We start from the raw sequence: 19,418 nt of genomic DNA, 5'->3' as shown, positions 1-19,418 counted from the left end.
GCACCTCCCCTTTTCCTAATCTGCCGCCAGATAGGACACAGAAGGAGGCCATTCGGCCCATCGCGTCCGTGCCGGTCGAAAAAGAGCTATCCAGCCTAATCCCACCTTCCAGCACTAGGTCCGTAGCCCTGCAGGTTACGGCTAAGTGCACATCCAAGTACCTTTTAAATGCGATGGAGGGTTTCAGCCTCTACCACCCTCTCAGACAATGGGTTTCCAGACCCTCACCACCCTCTGGGTGGAGAAATGTTTCCTCATCTCCCCTCTAAGTCTTCCACCAACTACTTTAAATCTATGCCTCCTGATTATTGATCCCTCTGCTAAGGGAAATAGGTCTTTCCTATCAACTCTATCACTGAGTCCTGTGGAACCCCACCGGAAATGGCCTTCCAGTCACAAAATCTCCCGTCAACCATTACCCTTTGCTTCCTGCCACTGAGCCAATTTTGGATCCAATTTTCCACTCTCCCTTGGATTCCATGGACTTTTACTTTTTTTGATCAGCCTGCCATGTGGGACCTTGTCAAAAGCCTTGCTAAACTCCATGTAAAGTACATCAAACGCACTGCCCTCATCTACCCTCCTTGTGACCTCCTCAATAGCAGTTTCCCGTTATACTCTCCCCTTCCCTTCGGGTTTTGACATCATCCAATTCGATTTGTTTTCGCTGCCCTTTGACCCCTGAGTTTACACAATTCATTCGCCATTTCAGGTAGGCAGAGCTAAATTAGCATCTTTGCTCATTTCCAACATGCATTGCAATCAGCTACAATATACAAGCGTGGAGGAAAGCCCAAAGGGATGAACGTGTCGAAGCCAATCAGCCTCCAGCCCTACTCTGCCCAGGGTCACGATCCGATCATTCTGTCATTGTTACCCCCCTCCCCAGCTATGCTGCCACCTGATCCCAGACTTTTACAACAGCCAGAAGGATTTAACAGGTTTGTCTGTCTCCTACATTCCCCCTTGCTCTGGAGATCTGGGCAACACTGAGCAAGTTGTTAAACCAAGGTCCCGTCTGCTCTCTCAGGTGGATGTAAAAGATCCCATGGCACTATTTCAAAGAAGAGCAGGGAAGTTCTCCCCGGTGTCCTGGGGCCAATATTTATCCCTCAATTAACATGACTAAAAACAGATTATCTGGGTCATTATCGCATTGCTGTTTGTGGGAGCTTGCTGTGCGCAAATTGGCTGCCCCATTTTCTACATTACAACAGTGACTACACTCCAAAAGTACTTGATTGGCTGTAAAACGCTTTGGGACGTCCGGTGGTCGTGAAAGGCGCTATATAAATGCAAGTCTTTTTTTAACACTGGCATTGGTTGCCCATCCCTAGTTGGAAATCTGGAAATATTTTCCCCCAAAAAAGCTGTTGAGGCAGGTGGTCAGTTGAAAATTTCAAAACTTTGCTCGCTAGATTTTTGTTGGGCAAGGGTAGTAAGGGTTACGGAACCAAGGCAGGTGGATGGTGTTAAGCTACAGATCCGCCATGATCAAATGGCGGAACAGGCTCGAGGGGGCTGAATGGCCACCTCCTGTTGCTACGTTCCCCGAGACAGTGATGTCGGGCTTTCTCCTTAAACCGCTGCCTTCCCTGTGCTGATGGCACTCCCACAATGGCGATATTCGGGGAATTCTAGGATGTAGGCCCAACAACAAGGAGGAATGGTGGGATATGCCTAAGTCATGACGGTGTGTGACTCGGAGGGTGAACTTAGATCTGACCCACGAGCAGAGGCAGATAACGGTGCTCAAGAGCTACCGAGCCAGTAACATCGAAACTAACTGTGTGTAAAAGTGGGTGATAAAATATTTTGAAGAAGAGCGGGGGAGTTCTTCCCGGTGTCCTGGGGCCAATATTTATCCCTCAATCGACATCACTAAAAACTGATCATTTGGTCATTATCACATTGCTGTTTGTGGGAGCTTGCTGTGCGCAAATTGGCTGCCGCGTTTCCTACATTACAACAGTGACTACATCCAAAAAGTACTTCATTGGCTGTAAAGCGCTTTGGGACGTCTGATGCTCACTATATAAATGCAAGTCTGTCTTTTGTCTTTTCGTCGTCGTGAGGTAGCTGCAAATATAGATATTTTTGGTTTATTTAAAAGCACAGGAATGAACTATTCTAAAAAATCGAATCGGTTCAGCCTCAGAAAATAAGAGTTGGCACAAAGATCGCTGTGACCTTTAGCACTGTGTGCATTATTTCACTGTGTCACTTTCTGACCTGATTTTTCCATCCTCCCTGGTCCCAACACTTGTTCACTCCGATTGCTGGGCAACTGGGCAACCACTCGAGCTCCAAATACCTCTCACTCCTTGCTTTTTCTCACTCCGGGTTATTAAAAAAAAACAACAATCCGGACCGTTCGAGCAGGAGATCCAGTCAGTTACCCGGTTTCCAGCGATACTGGCGCTCGCACCAGGCGGGGGGGGGGGGGTTCAAAGGTGAAGGAGCGACCTCTCCAGGGGTGAAAGGTCGCCAGGCGAGGGATCAGAGGTCATCCGCTCTGTCCCATTCCCTCAGGCGGGTTCCCGCACCATTATCCGGGGTTTCGCAGTCTACGCTTCATCCTCTTATACCCGCTTTAAGGCTGTGCATTAGCGTGAGGAGGGAGCACGAGAGGGAGAGTGCCTGCGTGCGTTGTGTGTGTGTGTGTTGGGGTGAATGGGTAAGATCGCGTGTGCGCGCATTTTGCGGGAAATTATGTTTTTTAACTATCACAGCGCTCCATAAGTTTTGCAGCTGCCGGTGACACCATCCAGTTTGCATAAACACTATCATTTGCATATCTTGTAAAGACTGAGTTAGTTCCATCGAATCTTGTGATGGGGACAGGGCTGTCTTCTGGCCAGCAAGGATGCGAGATGCCTAAAAACGAAAACAGATAATTTTTTCTGCACAAGGGGGAAAGCACAACAAAAAAGAAAAACGAACAATTCAGGTGCCGACAATTACTCTCACCACACACACATCACATCTGATTCAGTGCACGTACAATACAAGCCCCGTTGTTAAGGGGCAGAAACTTTAAAAAAAATTATATATAAATAATAAATTAAAGGAAAAGAAAACTGCTGCAGTGCCGATGATTTATTGCCTCTGCTTACACGGCAAGCGTGCGTTTGAAATCGGATGGGATTTTACGCTCGTTCACGTTTTGTGCCACTGGGGCCGAGGCCCAAATGATGCATTTAGCCATCTCGCATTCTCCCTTTTGGGTTTGGGTGGTGGGGGGGTACGGGGGAAACGGGGGGAGAAACATGTGGACGATGACAGACAGAAAGAAGGACGGTGAGAGGATGGAGGAAAAGGTTGTGCCGTGCTCGGTTCCGCTACAGAGCTCCACCTAGTGGACTGTTGATGTAATAACAACAAAAGGTCATGTGGCAAGGGCACGCGATCACAGTTCTTGTAAGGGGCCATCTTGTAGCGGGTGTATGCTTGTGTAGTGGTGTCGAAAGATATCACAGATTGGTGACAGGGATGGGATTTTTGGATTTCCGCTGAAATTTTTGTTGGTGGAATAATCCGGCCAACTGACGGAGAGGCTTTGAGAGGATCTTTGTTTTGCAGAACAGCTAAAAATCCAAAATAAATTTCAAGCACAGTTGGCTGAATTGTTGACGTTGCCAGAGTCCAGATGGCTGCACTTATGGGAATAATAGGGCGCTTGACCGAGGACTTTCGGAGCATATGTGGAGCAAATAGTATCAGTGAAGTCCCCAATGATGCATTCACCTTGTCGAGCGCCCTCATTACCTTATATGTTTCAATAAGATCACCTCTCATTCTTCTGAACTCCCATGAGTATAGGCCCAACCTACTCAACCTAACCTCAGAAGTCAACCCCCTCATCTCCGGAATCAAACTAGTGAACCTTCTCTGAACAGTCTCCAATGCAAGTATATCCTTCCTTAAATACGAAGACCAAAACTGTATGCAGTATTCTAGGTGTGGCCTCACCAATACCCTGTACAATTGTAGCAGGACTTTTCTGCTTTTATACTTTATCCCCCTTGCAATAAAGGCCAACATTCCATTTGCCTTCCTGATCACTTGCTGTACCTGCATACTAACTTTTTGTGTTTCATGCACAAGGACCCCCAGGTCCCTCTGTACTGCAGCACTTTGCAATTTTTCTCCATTTAAATTATAATTTGCTTTTCTATTTTTTCTGCCAACACATTATACTCCATCTGCCAAATTTTTGCCCACTCATTTAGCCTGTCTATATCCTTTTGCAAATTTTTTGTGTCCTCCTCACAATTTGCTTTTCCATCCATCTTTGTATCATCAGCAAAATAATATCCACGCAGTCTAATTTCAATGTCTCCATCGCTCCATCTTTACTTCAACAGACTTTGCATCACTCCACCCCCATAACGCTGGGCCCTCATAAAGACAGGGTCCAAGGAGCAGAATATTTTGGGTGTTAAGAGTTGAGACTCAGGTCATGTTGAAATGAAATGCACAAAAAAATTAATTGCTAATGTTCAGTATAATAGACAGAGGTCACTGGAGATTTTGTGATACTGGGGGAATCGAGGGATATGGGGATAGAGTGGGAAGGTGGAGTTGAGGTAGAGGATCAGCCATGATCTTGTTGAATGGCGGAGCAGGCTCAAGGGGAGAATGGCCTCCTCCTGCTCCTATTTCTTATGTTCTTATAACTGGGAGCTTTATACTGATAGGGAGGAATATACTAGAGAAAGTTATAACTGAGTACCTTATACTGAGAGCGTGGTGTGTAACATTCAGAGATCGATCAAGATTTTTGGATACCGGGGATAGAGTGGGAAGCAGAGGATTATCCATGATCTTATTGAATGGCGGAGCAGGCTCGAATGGCCAAATGGCCGACTTTTGCTGCTATTTCTTATGTTCTTATAACTGAGAACCTTATACTGAGGGTGAGGTGTGTACGAGAGAGAGAGTTATAACTAAGGCCCTCAGAATGAAGCGGAGGTCCAACGGGGCGTTATCAGTGGTCGGAGATCGATAGCTGTGAAGAACGGAGTTATACTTCAGGCTCAAATTGAGCTTCCCCAAGAGGAGAGCGCGAGTCTAATCTTCCACACACAAGAGTGGCTACTTAAGGAGAACAAGTGGGACTGTCCGTTTCCTCGTGACACTGAAAAAACTCTACAGTAAGTTGACGAACTGCCCAGAGAATTTGAAACCCAGATTTACACTGCACTGGAGTTATACTACACCATGTGAGGTGTCCTCCATGGCCTCGCCTCTCCCTATCTCTGTAATCTCCTCCCCTCACAACCTCCCCGAGATGCCTGCGCTCTTCTAATTCTGCCCTCTTGAGCATCCCTGATTATAATCGCTCAACCATTGGTGGCCGTGCCTTCTGTTGCCCAGGCCCCAAACTCTGGAACTCCCTGCCTAAACCTCTCCCCCTCTCATTCCTCCTTCAAGATGCTCCTTAAAACCTCCTTCTTTGACCAAGCTTTTGGTCACCTGCGCTAATTTCTACTAATGCGGCTCGGTGTCAAATTTTCAATCTCAATAGCCCTGTGAAGCGCCTTGGGACATTTCATTACATTAAAGGTGCTATATAAATACAAGTTTTTGTTGTTGTCCTGCCTGACAGGGTCTCCCATTGGTTGCTTTAGTGCAGTCGGAGGTCAGATTGGTAATTGCCCTCAGATGTTACTTCCTCATTGGTGCACACTGCGACCAATGAACATCAACGGGAAGTTGGCAGGAGAACTGTAACCTAACAGATTGATATTGACGTTGGTATGTCACAGAGGCAGTGTTGTGACTGAGAGTCTTGTAATGGGAGTGGCGCGTGTGGGACATGACACAGCAGCAGTGCACAAGTGAACAGTCTGGACCTCCCCTGTCACCGAGTGAAATCTTCTGTTTGTTTTATGGCCATTCTTGGGCTAAATCTCTTGTCAAACAAAACACGGAGCTGCCAATTGCACGCGTGTCTAATACTGGATTCACTGTCGCTGCAATGGAACAGGACCGTGGGGGATTGAGGAAAGACCCATAAACACAACCAATAAACAGAGAGCAACGAATAACTGGGAGTGATTACATGGTCGTAAATACATCGAAGGGCTCAAATGGTTTAGGGGGAAAATAATCGATGCCAGGGAGTGATTACAGGGCGAGACGAGAGACTGAATCATAACCCCAAGAGTAAATTAGTGCCTTGAAGTAATTCCTTAGGTGTTCTAAATACTGGTGAGGTGTGTGTTGCGTGTGTGTGTGTGTGTGTGTGTGTGTGTGTGTGTGTTGTATGTTTGTGTGTTACGTGTCTGTGTTGTGTGTTACGTGTCTGTGTTGCGTGTTTGTCTGTTGCATGTCTGTGTGTTGTGTGTCTACGTGTTGCGTGTTACATGTCTGTGTGTTGAGTGTCTGTGTGCTGAGTGTCTATGTGTTCTGTGGTTTGGTGTGTCGTGCGTGCATGTGTAGAGAGAGGCAGAGATACCCGTCAGTGGAAATCCCAGCTACACTGTGTCCTTGACACAAAAGGATGTTGTTGCGGGGTTTACTGAGACATCTGCAGTTAATCGCCAAGAAATGCTCCCGACCGTATATTATACAGCGAGAGATATGATGCGAATGAGTCAAAGCCGCTTAAGGGTGACCAACAGAGAAAATGCAAAAGGTGACTAATCACACCATGTAAGTGTAGCCCAGGCTTGCCATGGCTGTAGGCTTCCTCAATGAGGGGGAGGGGAACAGGCTCCACAATGCATGCAATGTGTCTGAATTCAATGAATCCAGAACATTTGTTGGTTTGGGCCAATCCTCTGTCGCCGAATCTTGGAGGCGCTCTGTGTGTAAACGGGGCCATCGGCTGCAGCAGTGCTTCTGAAAATGAGCTTAGAATCTAGTAAATGCATGTGAAATTCTACCGTAGAGTTTGTTTTCAATCCATGTGGAGGGGAGGGACCGAGGGAGGGGAGCATTATTACAGTCTACCAATGGAGTCTCCTCTTCAGCCACTCCATCATCATAGAGCAGGGAGTCAGCCGGTGTGGAAGCAGCAAGGTCCAGGTAATCCTAGAGACAAAACCACAAACTTACACTCAACTTTGCCCATCAACTTCAAACATTGAACAAAACACATTCGAGAGGGAGGGAGCGAGAGAGAAGGCATGATCGATAGAGAGACAGAACGACAGCGAAAGAATGGGGAGAGAGGAAACGATAGATAGAATGAAAGATGGATAGATAAATAGAGAAGGAGGAGAAGGACAGAAAGAGAAAGGAAGGTAGAGACAAAATGATGGAGAGAGAGGAGAGATGGAAAGAGAGACAGAGATAGATAGAAAGATAGAGAGTGAAGAGAGGAGCAGAGAGAAAGAAAGATAGAGACAGAATGATGGAGAGAGGAGAGATAGAAAGAGAGACAGAGATAGATAGAAAGACAGATAGAGAGGGAAGAGAAGATCAGAAAGAAAGAAAGATAGAGACAGCACAATAAAGAGAGAGGAGAGATGGTAAGATAGACACTTACAAAGTAAGATAGAGAGGAGAGAGAGGGAAAGAGAGAGACAATGATAGAAAGATAGATAGAGGAGAAAAGAAAGATAGAGCGGGAAAGAGACAGAGATAGAAAGAAAGATAGAAAAGGGAGACAGAGAAAGAGATAGAGAGAGAAATAGAGAGAAATAAATAGAGCGATAAAGAGTCAGTCAGATAGAGGGAGACAGAGAGGGAGAGAGAGAGACTGACAAGAGAAGATAGAGAGATGGAGAGATAAAGCTAGAAAAATGTAGACCAAGAGAGACAATGATAGAGAGACAAACAGAAAGAGAGAGCAGGAGATAGATGGAGAAAGATAGATAGAATAAAAGAGAGAGGAAGGGATAATTTTGACTTTGTGCAATAGTGTAAAACAGGCAATACATCCCGATTTTAATTTCCGTTGAAGTCTTTCTGCCACTGGCTGTGATACGCCTTAACTGGTTCATTTTTTTTTGTCTCAGTGGGTAGCACTCTTGCCTCTGGGTCAGAAAGTTGTGGGTTCAAGTCCCACTCCAGGGACTTGAGCACAAAAATCTAGGCTGACACTCGCAGTGCAGTACTGAGGTCCCGTCTTTCGGATGAGACGTTAAACCCGAGGCCCCATCTGCCCTCTCAGGTGGATGTAAAAAATCCCACGGAAGAATATCAGGGGAGATTTCCCAGTGTCCTGGGACCAATATTTATCCCTCATCCAATACCTAACTCAGATGCTCATTTATTTCATTGCTGTTTGTGGGATCTTGCTGTGCAAAAATTGGCTGCTGGGTTTCCTACATTGCAACAGTGACTACACTCCAACTTTACATTGACTGCAAAGTGCTTTGGGACATCCTGAGGTCATGAAAGGCGCTAGATGAATGCAAGTCTTTCTTTTCACTTTCTCCACAGTAATATGCACAGCAGCAAACCGGGACAGCCTCCTCCTGTGTTGTAAATTTCTATGATCCTATGATTGGTGTGGATTTAACCTCATGTGGCAGGAAGAGGGGACTTTACCGGTTAATATATTACAGAGTCAGGTCAAGTGAGAGGAATGGGTTGTTTAATTAGAAAAAAAATAGCTCCACGTTGCAGGACGTTTTACAAAGAGTGACTGTGGTGTATACGTCCATTCCACTTCATAGTGACTTCAGTCTCCAGGATCCATGGCCACTTTAACTGTTACATTGGCCTGTACAGCCCTGCCCCAGCCTAATTATAGCAAGTAATAGCACCCCATTAATTAACCACAATATAAACATTATTTTCGCTCGAACTATAATACCCAGGAAGCCATTATTTAGTAATTGCCTGTTAAAAACAATATTATACTCAGTAAGCCCATCTGGAATCCCTTTCACTGGGCTAATCACATTGTGATCCTGTAATTAATGAGAACAGTATGTGCAACAAAGTAATCAGTTGCTTTTTATTCCAGAACACACAGTTTATTTGAACATTTTATGTGACGGTACATGTGGCTGGAACAGCAATGGCCATTGGCTGATTGGGGCTGATTGGGGCCTTGCAAACTGAGATATGGCACCAGAGTATATATCGACGGTGAGAATAGAATTAGTCACTTCCTGTGGAAAGGGTATCCTGGGAATTCACAGGCCGAGAAATTCAGCTTGGGCGGTATCAGATGGGATGCCCATTAGACGCAGCGCCTGATAACAGTTCCATTCCACTCAATGTCCCCTTTCATATCAAACAGTTATTTTCCCCTCAATAGCTCTTAACTCTCCATGAAGCTCGATTCTTCCCATGTCTTGAATCCTGCACTCATATCTGGAGAGGTTCTTCGAACAGGTATCCCACCCCTGCGATAGGATGTCGGAGAGAGGTCGTCAACTAATAGCCAATCCCTATCTCACCTCTAACCTTCAACTTCTCTCTCAACCTTTCTTGTATCTCTGTTTGACCAAACTACAGGTTGGACCTCTTTGGTCCAGTATTCTCTGGTCCGGAAACATCCGTGGTTCGGCTTCGGTTTCTCGCGCTCCCTGGCTCTTGTTGATGAGTGCGCGACCGGCGCTTTGCGTGCATGGCGTCCCGATTTCCCGGGCATCAGTGAGGTGGGCGGGCAAGGAAAGGGAAGGGCTAGAGGCTGACTGAGGTGCCAGAACTGGGTCTGAGGGAGAGGAGGGTTTATAACAAAAAAAAGAGCACCAAACCAGCGCGTTAATTAACAAATGTGGCTGGGAGATTTCTACACGGAGAGAGAGTGAGGCCCCAGTTTCGCAGCCCGAGCAGGGGTGTGGCAGGGGTGTTCAGGAGCCCGGGCGCTGTCTGCAGGTACCGGTAAGCCTGGGCTCGGAGTGACATAGAAATAGAAACATAGAAATTTACAGCGCAGAAGGAGGCCATCTCGGCCCATCGTGTCCGCGCTGGCCGACAAAGAGCCGCACGGCCCTCGGTCAGCAGCCCTGAAAGTTACATATAAACCGATGAACAATGAACAATGGCGGAAAGGTAAAGAGCACCCGGCCCAACCAGTCCGCCCCACACAACTGCGACACCCCTTACACCGCAACATTCTACACTCCACCCCAACCGGACCCATGTGATCCCCTGGGAGAGGCAAAAACCAGAGAAAAACCCGGGCCAATTGGGGAAATAAAATCTGGCAAAATTCCTCTCTGACCCATCCAGGCGATCAAAACTGGTCCAGGAGATCACCCTGACTGTTTTCAATTCCCTGCAGTACTTACCATCGTATCTGCACCAGCCAACAAGAGGTCATTCAGTCTAATCCCACTTACCAGCTCTAGGTCCGTAACCCTGCAGGTTACGGCACTTTAAGTGCCCATCCAAGTACCTTCCATGGTTCGGCAAATTCTCTGTTCCGGCACCGGTCAGGTCCCGAGGGTGCCGGACCACAGAGGTCCAACCTGTACTATGATGGCCGGTGCTCCTTTGAAATGTCTTCCTATTCATTCTAAGTTCCAAATGGTCCACCTGACATTCTCTTCCTCCTCTCTCAATCCTCACTGTCGAAATGAAGCTTCATCGCACAATCTCCAACTCAAACTCATTCCTCTTTGGTACCTGTAAGTTGCTGAACTCCTCACCACTCCCAGTCTTCCCATCTTCCTACAACCTTAAAGGCCAATTCTGATGTCACCCAATTACTGTCCCTGATGTATCTCACCATTTTTATTCTTCTCAACCTTGGCGCTTGTAACGTATTTGCTTCATGGGGTGCTTTGCTTAAGAATTCATAGCCACACATTGCTATTAAGAATGAGTTGGTTTATTAGCAAAAAGTTTAACAATCACACTACACATTACCAGTTCATCCACCAGGCTCACAACCACCTGCCTCATCGTGGATCCCCCGAACCCAAGTGGCTGGGGTTTTATTGAGTCTTGTGAACATCACGTGACTGGCTAAGCCACTCACAACTCAACAGTTCTACCAACCTGTGAGCATACTCACAGAGGCACACATTACAGTGGTATCCTGCATGTAGTGACGTCACCCTTCCTCTGTGTTTCCCAATGAAAATGTCACTGAATTTGAAGGAGAGCAGCATGCCTGTAAAACATTGTACCTACCCGACTCTTCACCATCATTTTCTCCAGTTCTTTGCTGATTTCTGCAAATGTAGGCCGCTTGTCTGGCTCTTGTTTCCAACATCGCAGCATCAAGTTGTACCTGAGGGAGAGTTATAGCACATTTACCACACTGACTGTACTGAGGAAGGGAGAGTTTTACAGTGTACTTATAAGTTATAAATTACAACACTGACTGCACGTCAGCGCTGACCTCCCCATTCCGTGCTGACCTCTCTGTCCCGTGGTGACCTCTGCTCCCGTGCTGACCTCTCCCCCCGTGCTGACCTCTCCCCCTGTGCTGACCTCTGCCCCACCGTGCTGACCTCTTCCCCACCGTGCTGACCTCTGCCCCCCCCGTGCTGACCTTTCCCCCCCATGCTGACCTTTCCCCCGTGCTGGCCTCTCCTCCCGTGCTGACCTCTGCCCCCCGTACTGACCTCTGCCCCCCGTACTGACCTCTGCCCCCCCGTGCTGACCTCTCCCCCCCGTGCTGACCTCTCCCCCCCGTGCTGACCTCTCGCCCCCCCGTGTTGACCTTCCCCCCCATGCTGACCTCTCCCCCCGTGCTGACCTCTCCCCCCGTGCTGACCTCTCCCCCCCCCCCTGTGTTGACCTCCCCACCCAAACTCCCACTACATTGTGCGAAGATTTGCACCAGAAATTTAGAAATTCTACCCATTGCTGCCATGGTTTTAAAGTTGGTCGTACATTTCCTCGCTGCAGTTTTCCGGCCTCTCCATCCGGTATCCTGTCTTTAGGAGATTGAAGAGGCGTTCAGGAGCAATCCCGGGATATGGATTACCACCCAGCGTTACTATCTCCCAAAGCAGAATGCCAAATGACCACCTGGATCGTGCAAGGAAAGAAAGTTGTGTTAGTACATAAAAAATAAACCAAGAACTAGGATTTATTTCTAGAGGTATATAATTGAAAACTAGAGAAGTTATGCTAAACCTGTATCAAATCTTATTTAGACTATACTCAGAGTACTGCGTACAGTTCTAGTCGCCATATTATAAAAAGGATATGGAGACACTGAAGAGGGTGCAGAGAAGATTTACAAGGGTGATACTAGAAATGTGAGGGTATACCTATCAGGAAAGGATGAAAAGGCCGGTTCTCTTTTCTCTTGAAAAAAGGCAGCTGAGGGGTAACCTAATAGAGGTCTTTAAAATGATGAGAGGTTTTGATACAGAATGTTTCCACTTGTGGGGAAGAGCATAATTAGAGGCCATCAATATAAGATGGTCACTAAGAAACCCAATAGGGAATTCAGAAGAAACTTCTTTACCCAGAGAGTGGTGAGAATGTGGAACTCGCTACCACAGGGAGTGGTTGAGGCGAATAGTATCGATGCATTTAAGGGGAGGATAGACAAGCATATGAGGGAGAAGGGAATAGAGGGTTAAGCTGATAGGTTTAGATGAGGAAAGACGGGAGGAGGCTCGAGTGGAGCATAAACGCCGGCATGGACTGGTTGGGCCGAATGGCCTGTTTCTGTGTCATATATCCTGTGTAGTACTGCAATTACCAACAATGAGGCTCCCAGGGCATTCTGATAACGTTGGCCCACATGCTCAGTTGGTTAAGACACTGACTAACTCAGCTAACAGTCTCGGAAGGTTCTGAGTTTAATCCTTGGTCTGTGCTGAATTAGCTGGAATGCTAATTCCAACAACAACCAACTTGTATTTATATAGTGCCTTTAACATAGTAAAACGTCGCAAAGAGCTTCATGGGAACGTTATCAAGTGAATTTAACACCGAGCCACATAAGGAGATATTAGGACAATGACCAAAAGCTTGGTCAAAGAGGAATGTTTTAAGGAGCGTCTTGAAGAAGGAAAGGGAGGTAGAGAGGCGGAGAGGTTTAGGGAGGGAGTTCCAGAGCTTGGGGTCTAGGCAGCTAAAGGCACGGTCACCAATGGTTGAGCGATTATAATTAGGGATGCTCAAGAGGGCAGAATTAAAGGAGCGCAGATATCTAGGGAGGTTGTGAGGCTGGAGGAGATTACAGAGATAGGGAGGGGCGAGGCCATGGAGGGATTTGAAAATAAGGATAAGAATTTTGAAATCAAGACGTTGCTTAACCAGGAGCCAATGTAGGTCAGCGAGCACAGGGGGTGATGGGTGAGCGGGACTTGGTGCGAGTTAGGACACGGGCAGCCGAGTTTTGGATAACCTTTAGTTTACGTAGGGTAGAATGTGGGAGGCCAACCAGGAGTGCGTTGGAATAGTCAAGTCGAGAGGAAACAAAGGCATGGATGAGGGCTTCAGCAGCAGATGAGCTGAGGCAGAGGACGGAGGTGGAAATAGACGGTCTTAGTTATGGCACTTGAAGGGGAATAAATTACAGTGCTATGGGGAATAGGGCAGGAGAGTGAGACTAGTTGGACAGCTCTCTCAAAGAGCCGGCACAGACACGATGAGCCCAATGGTCTCCCTCTGTGCTGTATCATTCTGTGATTCTATGAAGTGGATATTGGGGCGACGATAAGATTCAAGGCAATTGGATAACTATTTGACAAGGAAGAGTGTAAAAGAATGCAGGAAAATGGGATTAGAGTGCATGACCCTGATATTCCTCTGCCCCGATTTTTGGCCCATCAATAATGCAACCCTGCCCAATTAGTCAGTTCCACCTGCCGATTACTGCCCTAAAGTCAGGCATAAAATGGCGACTAATCTGGGTTCACGATTCTGATGGTAAACAGGCTGGTGAGCAAGCATGACTTACACATCACTTTGCGAGGTGTAGATGTGATCAAACAAAGACTCGATCGCCATCCACTTGACGGGGATCCGACCCTAGAGACAAGAGAAAGCAAAAAAATCATTCATTGCTACAACTGTATAGGGTGTTGGTGAGACCACACCTGGAGTACTGCACCCAGCTTTGGCCTCCTTATATAAGGAAGGATATACAGTACTTGCATTGGAGGCAGTTCAGAGAAGGTTCACGAGGTTGATTCCTGAGATGAAGGGGTTGTCTTATGAGGAAAGGTTGAGCAGGTTGGGCCTGTACAAGTTGGAGTTTAGAAGAATGAGAGGTGATCTTATTGAAACGTATAAGAGACTAAGGGGGCCTGACAGGGTAGATGCAGAGAGGATGTTTCCCCTCGTGGGAGAATCTAGAACTAACGGGGCGTAGTTTCAGAGTAAGGGGTCACCCATTTAAAACTGAGATGAGGAGGAATTTCTTCTCTCAGAGGGTCGTGAATCTTTGGAATTCTCTGCCCCAGAGAGCTGTGGAGGCTGGGTCATTGAGTATATTTAAGGTGGAGATGGACAGATTTTTGAACGATAAGGGAGTCAAAGGTTATGGGGAGCGGGCGGGGAAATGGAGCTGAGGCCAAGATGAGATCAGCCACGATCTTATTGAAAGGCGGAGCAGGCTCGAGGGACCAAATGGCCGACTCCTGCTCCTATTTCTTCTGTTCATATGTTCTGTGTGTGTGGATTGACACAGAGCCCATCCCGCCCACACTTCCAACAGAGAGGGTACAATTTGCACCGTACAGGAAGGCCTTCCATTTATAATCACAAGTTACAGAGAGTAAACCTCTTCCTAACTCCCAGGTACTCATTCACATCAGTTCTGATGAAGGGTCTCATGGAATGTTGACCTACCTTTTACTGGGAATGAACGGGAAGGCAGGATGAAAGTAACCTGCTCCGTCTGATGGATAAAAGGGAGCATGGATGGGCCTGAAGGCCTTTGCATCTGTTTTGTACATTGTCCAGCCTACAACTGATGAAACGCACCCACCTAATCTAGATGGGTTCCAGAAACCATGCTTGGCCTTCAAGTCAATGCCTGTGTGGTTGGAAGGCAAGGACCCTGGGTGGGGGGGCCGCGGGGCAGGGGTGGGGTGGGGGGAGGAATGGCTCTGTGCCACAATTGGGGGCGAAAACATTCTGGGGCTGGGAACTTTCCCTCCGCGGGGCGTTAAGGGGTCGGCACGGGTGGTGAGGGGTCGCCACGCACGGCCAAGACGACATCGCTGGTTGCGCGGGGCGCTGCGCTGCCATGGCAACGCCTCCGCAAACTCCGGGGCAATATCCCGGGAGATGGTGGCACCCCGCTCCTCCGGGGCAAAAGGTGCCCTGCACCCCGGAGGTGCTAACGGGGCTATAAAATGGGCCAATTTCACCACCTGGTCTTTGTGCGAGCGGATGACAATGGAACGTTTCAGATATTTTTAAGCAACTTAGACTTAAATACCACCGTTTACGTGGAAAAGATGCCCTAAGACACTTCACAGAGGAATAAAGGAAGAGGCACCGAGCCATTGTGGGAGAGTTAGGAGAGGTGACAAAAAGCTCGGTTGGAGAGGTAGATAATGAGAAGGCTCTTGAAGAGAAAGAATAGAGTAGAGAGTTAGGGAACGTTAGGGAAGACATTCCAAAGAGTAGGGCCGAGATGGCTGAAGGCTCCTCCACCATTGGGGTAGTGGAGGTGCGGGAAGGGGGTGGGGGTGGTTGAGATATATGGAAGGCCAGAGTTAGAGGCCTAAAGGGAGAGAGCAGAAGGCTGCAATGGTTGTAATGCTGGATAAGCAACCCATAAGAACAAAGGAAATAGGAGCAGGAGTCGGCCATACGGCCCCTCGAGCCTGCTCCACCATTTAATAAGATTATGGCTGATCAGCGACCTCAACTCCACTTTCCTGCACTATCACATATCCCTTCATTCCCTTAATATCCAAAAATCTATTGATCTCAACCTTGAATATACTCAAAGACTGAGCCTCAACAGCCTTCTGAGGTAGAGAATTCCAAAGATTCACCACCCTCTGAGAAGTTTCTCCTCATCTCAGTCTTAAATGGCCAACCCCTTATCCTGAGACTGTGACCCCTGGTTCTAGACTCCTCAGCCAGGGGAAACATCCTCCCTGCATCTACCCTGTCAAGCCGTGTAAGAATTTTGTATGTTTTAATGAGGTCACCTTTCAATTCTTCTAAACTCTAGAGAATACAGGCCTAGTCTGCTCAACCTCTCCTCATAGGATAATCCCCCCATCCCAGGAATCAGTCTGGTGAACCTTCGCTGCACTCCCTTTATGGCAAGTATATCCTTCCTTAGGTAAGGAGACCCAAACAGCACACAATACTCCAGGTGCGGTTTCACCAGGGTCTTATATAATTGCACTAAGACGTCTTTATTCGTAGTCTCAAATCCTCTTGTAATAAAGGCCAATAAATTCTGGTCTACACGTGACTACAGTCCCAAACACCCCCTGGGCGACTCTTATTGCTCTCTGAAGTGACCAAACAAACTGCTGAGCTCCCCCAGAAAAAAGCACTACTATAAAGCAGATGGGACAATGTCCCATCATCACCTTCCCATCAAATGTCCTTTTCAGGGCTACAAGCAGCGGGCAATAAACACAGCACTGGTCATATCCCGACACCAATCACACACAAGGTGAAGGGGTTGTACCGATAGGAAGCGTTATTTTACATGCAACGCACTGAGGGGGGGGGGGCGGGGGGGGGAGCCAGTGTCGGTCTTTCAGCTGATGGGTGACTAACGAAGGCACACCATACCTTGCTTCTTTTTACGTAAGAGTCCTCCTCATACACATCTCTGGAGAGCCCAAAATCGGAGATCTTCATCTTACGCCCCTCGGCAACCAGAACGTTCCGTGCTGCCAGGTCACGATGGACAAGCTAAGAAGAAAATATAAAGGTAAAGGTCGCTAACTAGATGCACATCACATTAAGCCAGGAAGTCACACAACAACAACTTGTATTTATATAGCACCTTTAACGTAGTAAAACGTCCCAAGGCGCTTCACAGCAGTGTTTTAAGACAAAACAAATAAATTTGACAACAAGCCACATAAGAAGAAATTATATCAGTTGACCAAAAGCTTGGTCAAAGAGGTAGGTTTTAAGGAATGTCTTAAAGGAGGAAAGAGAGGTAGAGAGGCGGAGAGGTTTCGGGAGGGAGTTCCAGAGCTCGGGGCCCGGGCAGCTGAAGGCACGGCCACCAATGGTTGAGCGATTATAATCAGGGATGTTCAAGGGGGCAGAATTTGAGGAGCGCAGACATCTCGGGGGGTTGTGGGGCTGGAGGAGATCGCAGCGATAGGGAGGGGCGAGACCATGGAGGGATTTGTGAACAAGGATGAGAATTTTGAAATCGAGGTATTGCTTAACCGGGAACCAATGTAGGTCAGCGAGCACAGGGGGTGATGGGTGAGCGGGACTTGGTGCAAGTTAGGACACGGGCAGCCGAGATTTAGATCACCTCAAGTTTACGTAGGGTAGAACGTGGGAGGCCAGCCAGGAGTGCATTGGAGTAGTCAAGTCTGGAGGTAACAAAGGCATGGATGAGGGTCCAAACGCTCTGGATTCTTGGCCTCTTGGTGAAGTGTGTAATGGAAGTTCTTTATTGGGTGGAAGTATAGAACGAAAGTGCAGAAGTGAACCGTTTATAACTCAGGTCAGTCACTGGTTATCCTGGTCAGATGGACAAGGGGATTGTAGCTCACATCTGGACTATATAAGTAATGGTACAATTGATTTTACTGTGAGACGTTTAATCAGTTCTTCCCTTGGAGAATTGGGAGGATTCGCAGGCTGATTAACGGTGAACGCTCCAACCATGGCCGTCACCATCTTCTACACTAACTCATATTGGGTTAGTCCGATACAGGTAAGTGTTTTGGGCTTCCCACAGCCCAGACGATGAGGTGGCGCCACCAACTGGATGCGAATCCAGAACTCAAATCTCTGCTCTCTACTCTGTGTCAGCTGTGGCTCAGTGGGTCTCACTCTCTCTCGCCTCTGAGTCAGAAGGTTGTGGGTTCAAGTCCCACTCCAGGAACTTGAGCACAAAAATCTAAACTGATACTCCAGTGCAGTGCCGCGGGAGCGCTGCACTGCCGGAGGTGCTGTCTTTCGGATGAGACATTGAACCAAGGCCCCGTCTGCCCTCTCAGGTGGACGTAAAAGATCCCGCGGCACTATTTTGAAGAAGAGCCAGGGAGTTCTCCCTGGTGCCCTGGCCAATATTTATCTCTCAAACAACATAGCAAAAATAATCTGGTCATTATCACATTGCTGTTGGTGGGAGCTTGCTGTGCGCAAATTGGCTGCCGCGTTTCCTACATTACAACAGTGACTACACTCCAAAAAGTACTTCACTGGCAGTAAAGCGCTTTTGAGACGTCCGGTGGTCGTGAAAAGCGCTATATAAATGCAAGTCTTTCTTTCAGTCGTTGGGACTGTCCGCTGGGACGTTGGAATCTTGTACATTCTGCCTCAGAAGCGTGAATGCTAACCGCTAAGCCAAGGGCTCACTCGCATTGGCGGGGAGTGAGTCACCGGTGAGGCTCAGGTATAAAGGCACTGTCCGTCTCCTCGGAATGTCAACGTGAGTTCTGGTCACCCAACATCTTCAACCACAAATGCGCACATAGTGAATGAAAGGTCACCTTCATTTCAGCCAGGTACTGCATTCCGCGAGAGATCTGCCAGGCAAAGGATATCAAGTCTCCCATGGTCAGTGCCCGCTCATCTGGATTATCCAGGTAGCTGGAATTCCGATTGCCTTCGCCCAAATAACTGGGCCCGACTTTGCGACTCTCCCTCAGGAAACTTCTCAGCGATCCATATTTGGCGTATTCCACGATTAGATACAGAGGACCTGCCAAAGAAAAGGTGCAGAGTTTTCCCAGAGATTCTCGCCTGACTTGGTGCCGTACATCGCAACGTAGCATTTAGCCAATCACCTCTAGATCGTGAGAAAGGTGATGAACCCAGGATCGGAATCTGTCCCAGCAGGACCGAGCACTGCCTGGACTGAAAGATTGAACCGGCTGGGTCTCCTTTCTCCAGGGAAGAGAAGGCTGAGGGGGTGACCTAATAGAGGTCTTTACAATCATGCAGGGGTTTGATAGAGTCGGCGTAGAGAGAAAATGTTTCAGCTTGTGGGAGAGTCAAAGACCAGAGGTCATAAATATAAAATAGTTAGTAATAAATCCAATAGGGAATTCAGGAGAAACTTCTTTACCCTTGGAACTTGCTGCATAAGAAACTGTATTGAACGAGGAATAGGAAAAGGTTCCGGTTTCCAAACGTAAAGACGTCTTGAAGGAAGGACATTCCATCAAGGAACTCGCTCGCTATAGGAATTCACATTTCAGCTATCACTATTGATCCCAGCCCTTGTACACCCAATAAATTGCCATTACCCACTTACTTTAACCTGTGGACGCAGTGTAGTGTGATCAATATTGAAAGAACAAGCGTTTATTGCACAGTTGTAAGTTACACGTGTGTGTAGCGCAGCAACAGACTCCGAGATGTTATCCCATTGCCCCATTTCTCTGGGTATCGCATTGCATTTTCTATGTAAT

The 19,418-nt window shown here is 47.5% G+C and overlaps 1 protein-coding gene across 1 annotated transcript in view; it reads right to left on the bottom strand.

The window, feature by feature from the left end:
- Positions 1 to 2,719: 2,719 nt before the first annotated feature.
- ret (ret proto-oncogene receptor tyrosine kinase) overlaps positions 2,720 to 19,418 on the bottom strand; it is a 55,008-nt gene continuing 38,309 nt past the window's right edge. The window contains exons 15-21 of the mRNA XM_070866391.1: positions 18,495 to 18,706; positions 16,600 to 16,722; positions 13,787 to 13,857; positions 11,758 to 11,895; positions 11,050 to 11,149; positions 6,894 to 7,041; positions 2,720 to 2,877 (exon numbers count right to left, since the gene is read on the bottom strand). Coding sequence (XP_070722492.1) covers positions 2,720 to 2,877; positions 6,894 to 7,041; positions 11,050 to 11,149; positions 11,758 to 11,895; positions 13,787 to 13,857; positions 16,600 to 16,722; positions 18,495 to 18,706 — 950 coding nt within the window. The remainder of the gene's footprint in view (positions 2,878 to 6,893; positions 7,042 to 11,049; positions 11,150 to 11,757; positions 11,896 to 13,786; positions 13,858 to 16,599; positions 16,723 to 18,494; positions 18,707 to 19,418) is intronic.

This window comes from Pristiophorus japonicus, chromosome 22 (genome assembly GCF_044704955.1).
Source record: "Pristiophorus japonicus isolate sPriJap1 chromosome 22, sPriJap1.hap1, whole genome shotgun sequence".
Classification (NCBI taxonomy): domain Eukaryota; kingdom Metazoa; phylum Chordata; class Chondrichthyes; family Pristiophoridae; genus Pristiophorus; species Pristiophorus japonicus.
The sequence above is the reverse complement of the archived record's forward strand: the minus strand, read 5'-3'. Positions and strand labels throughout refer to the sequence as shown.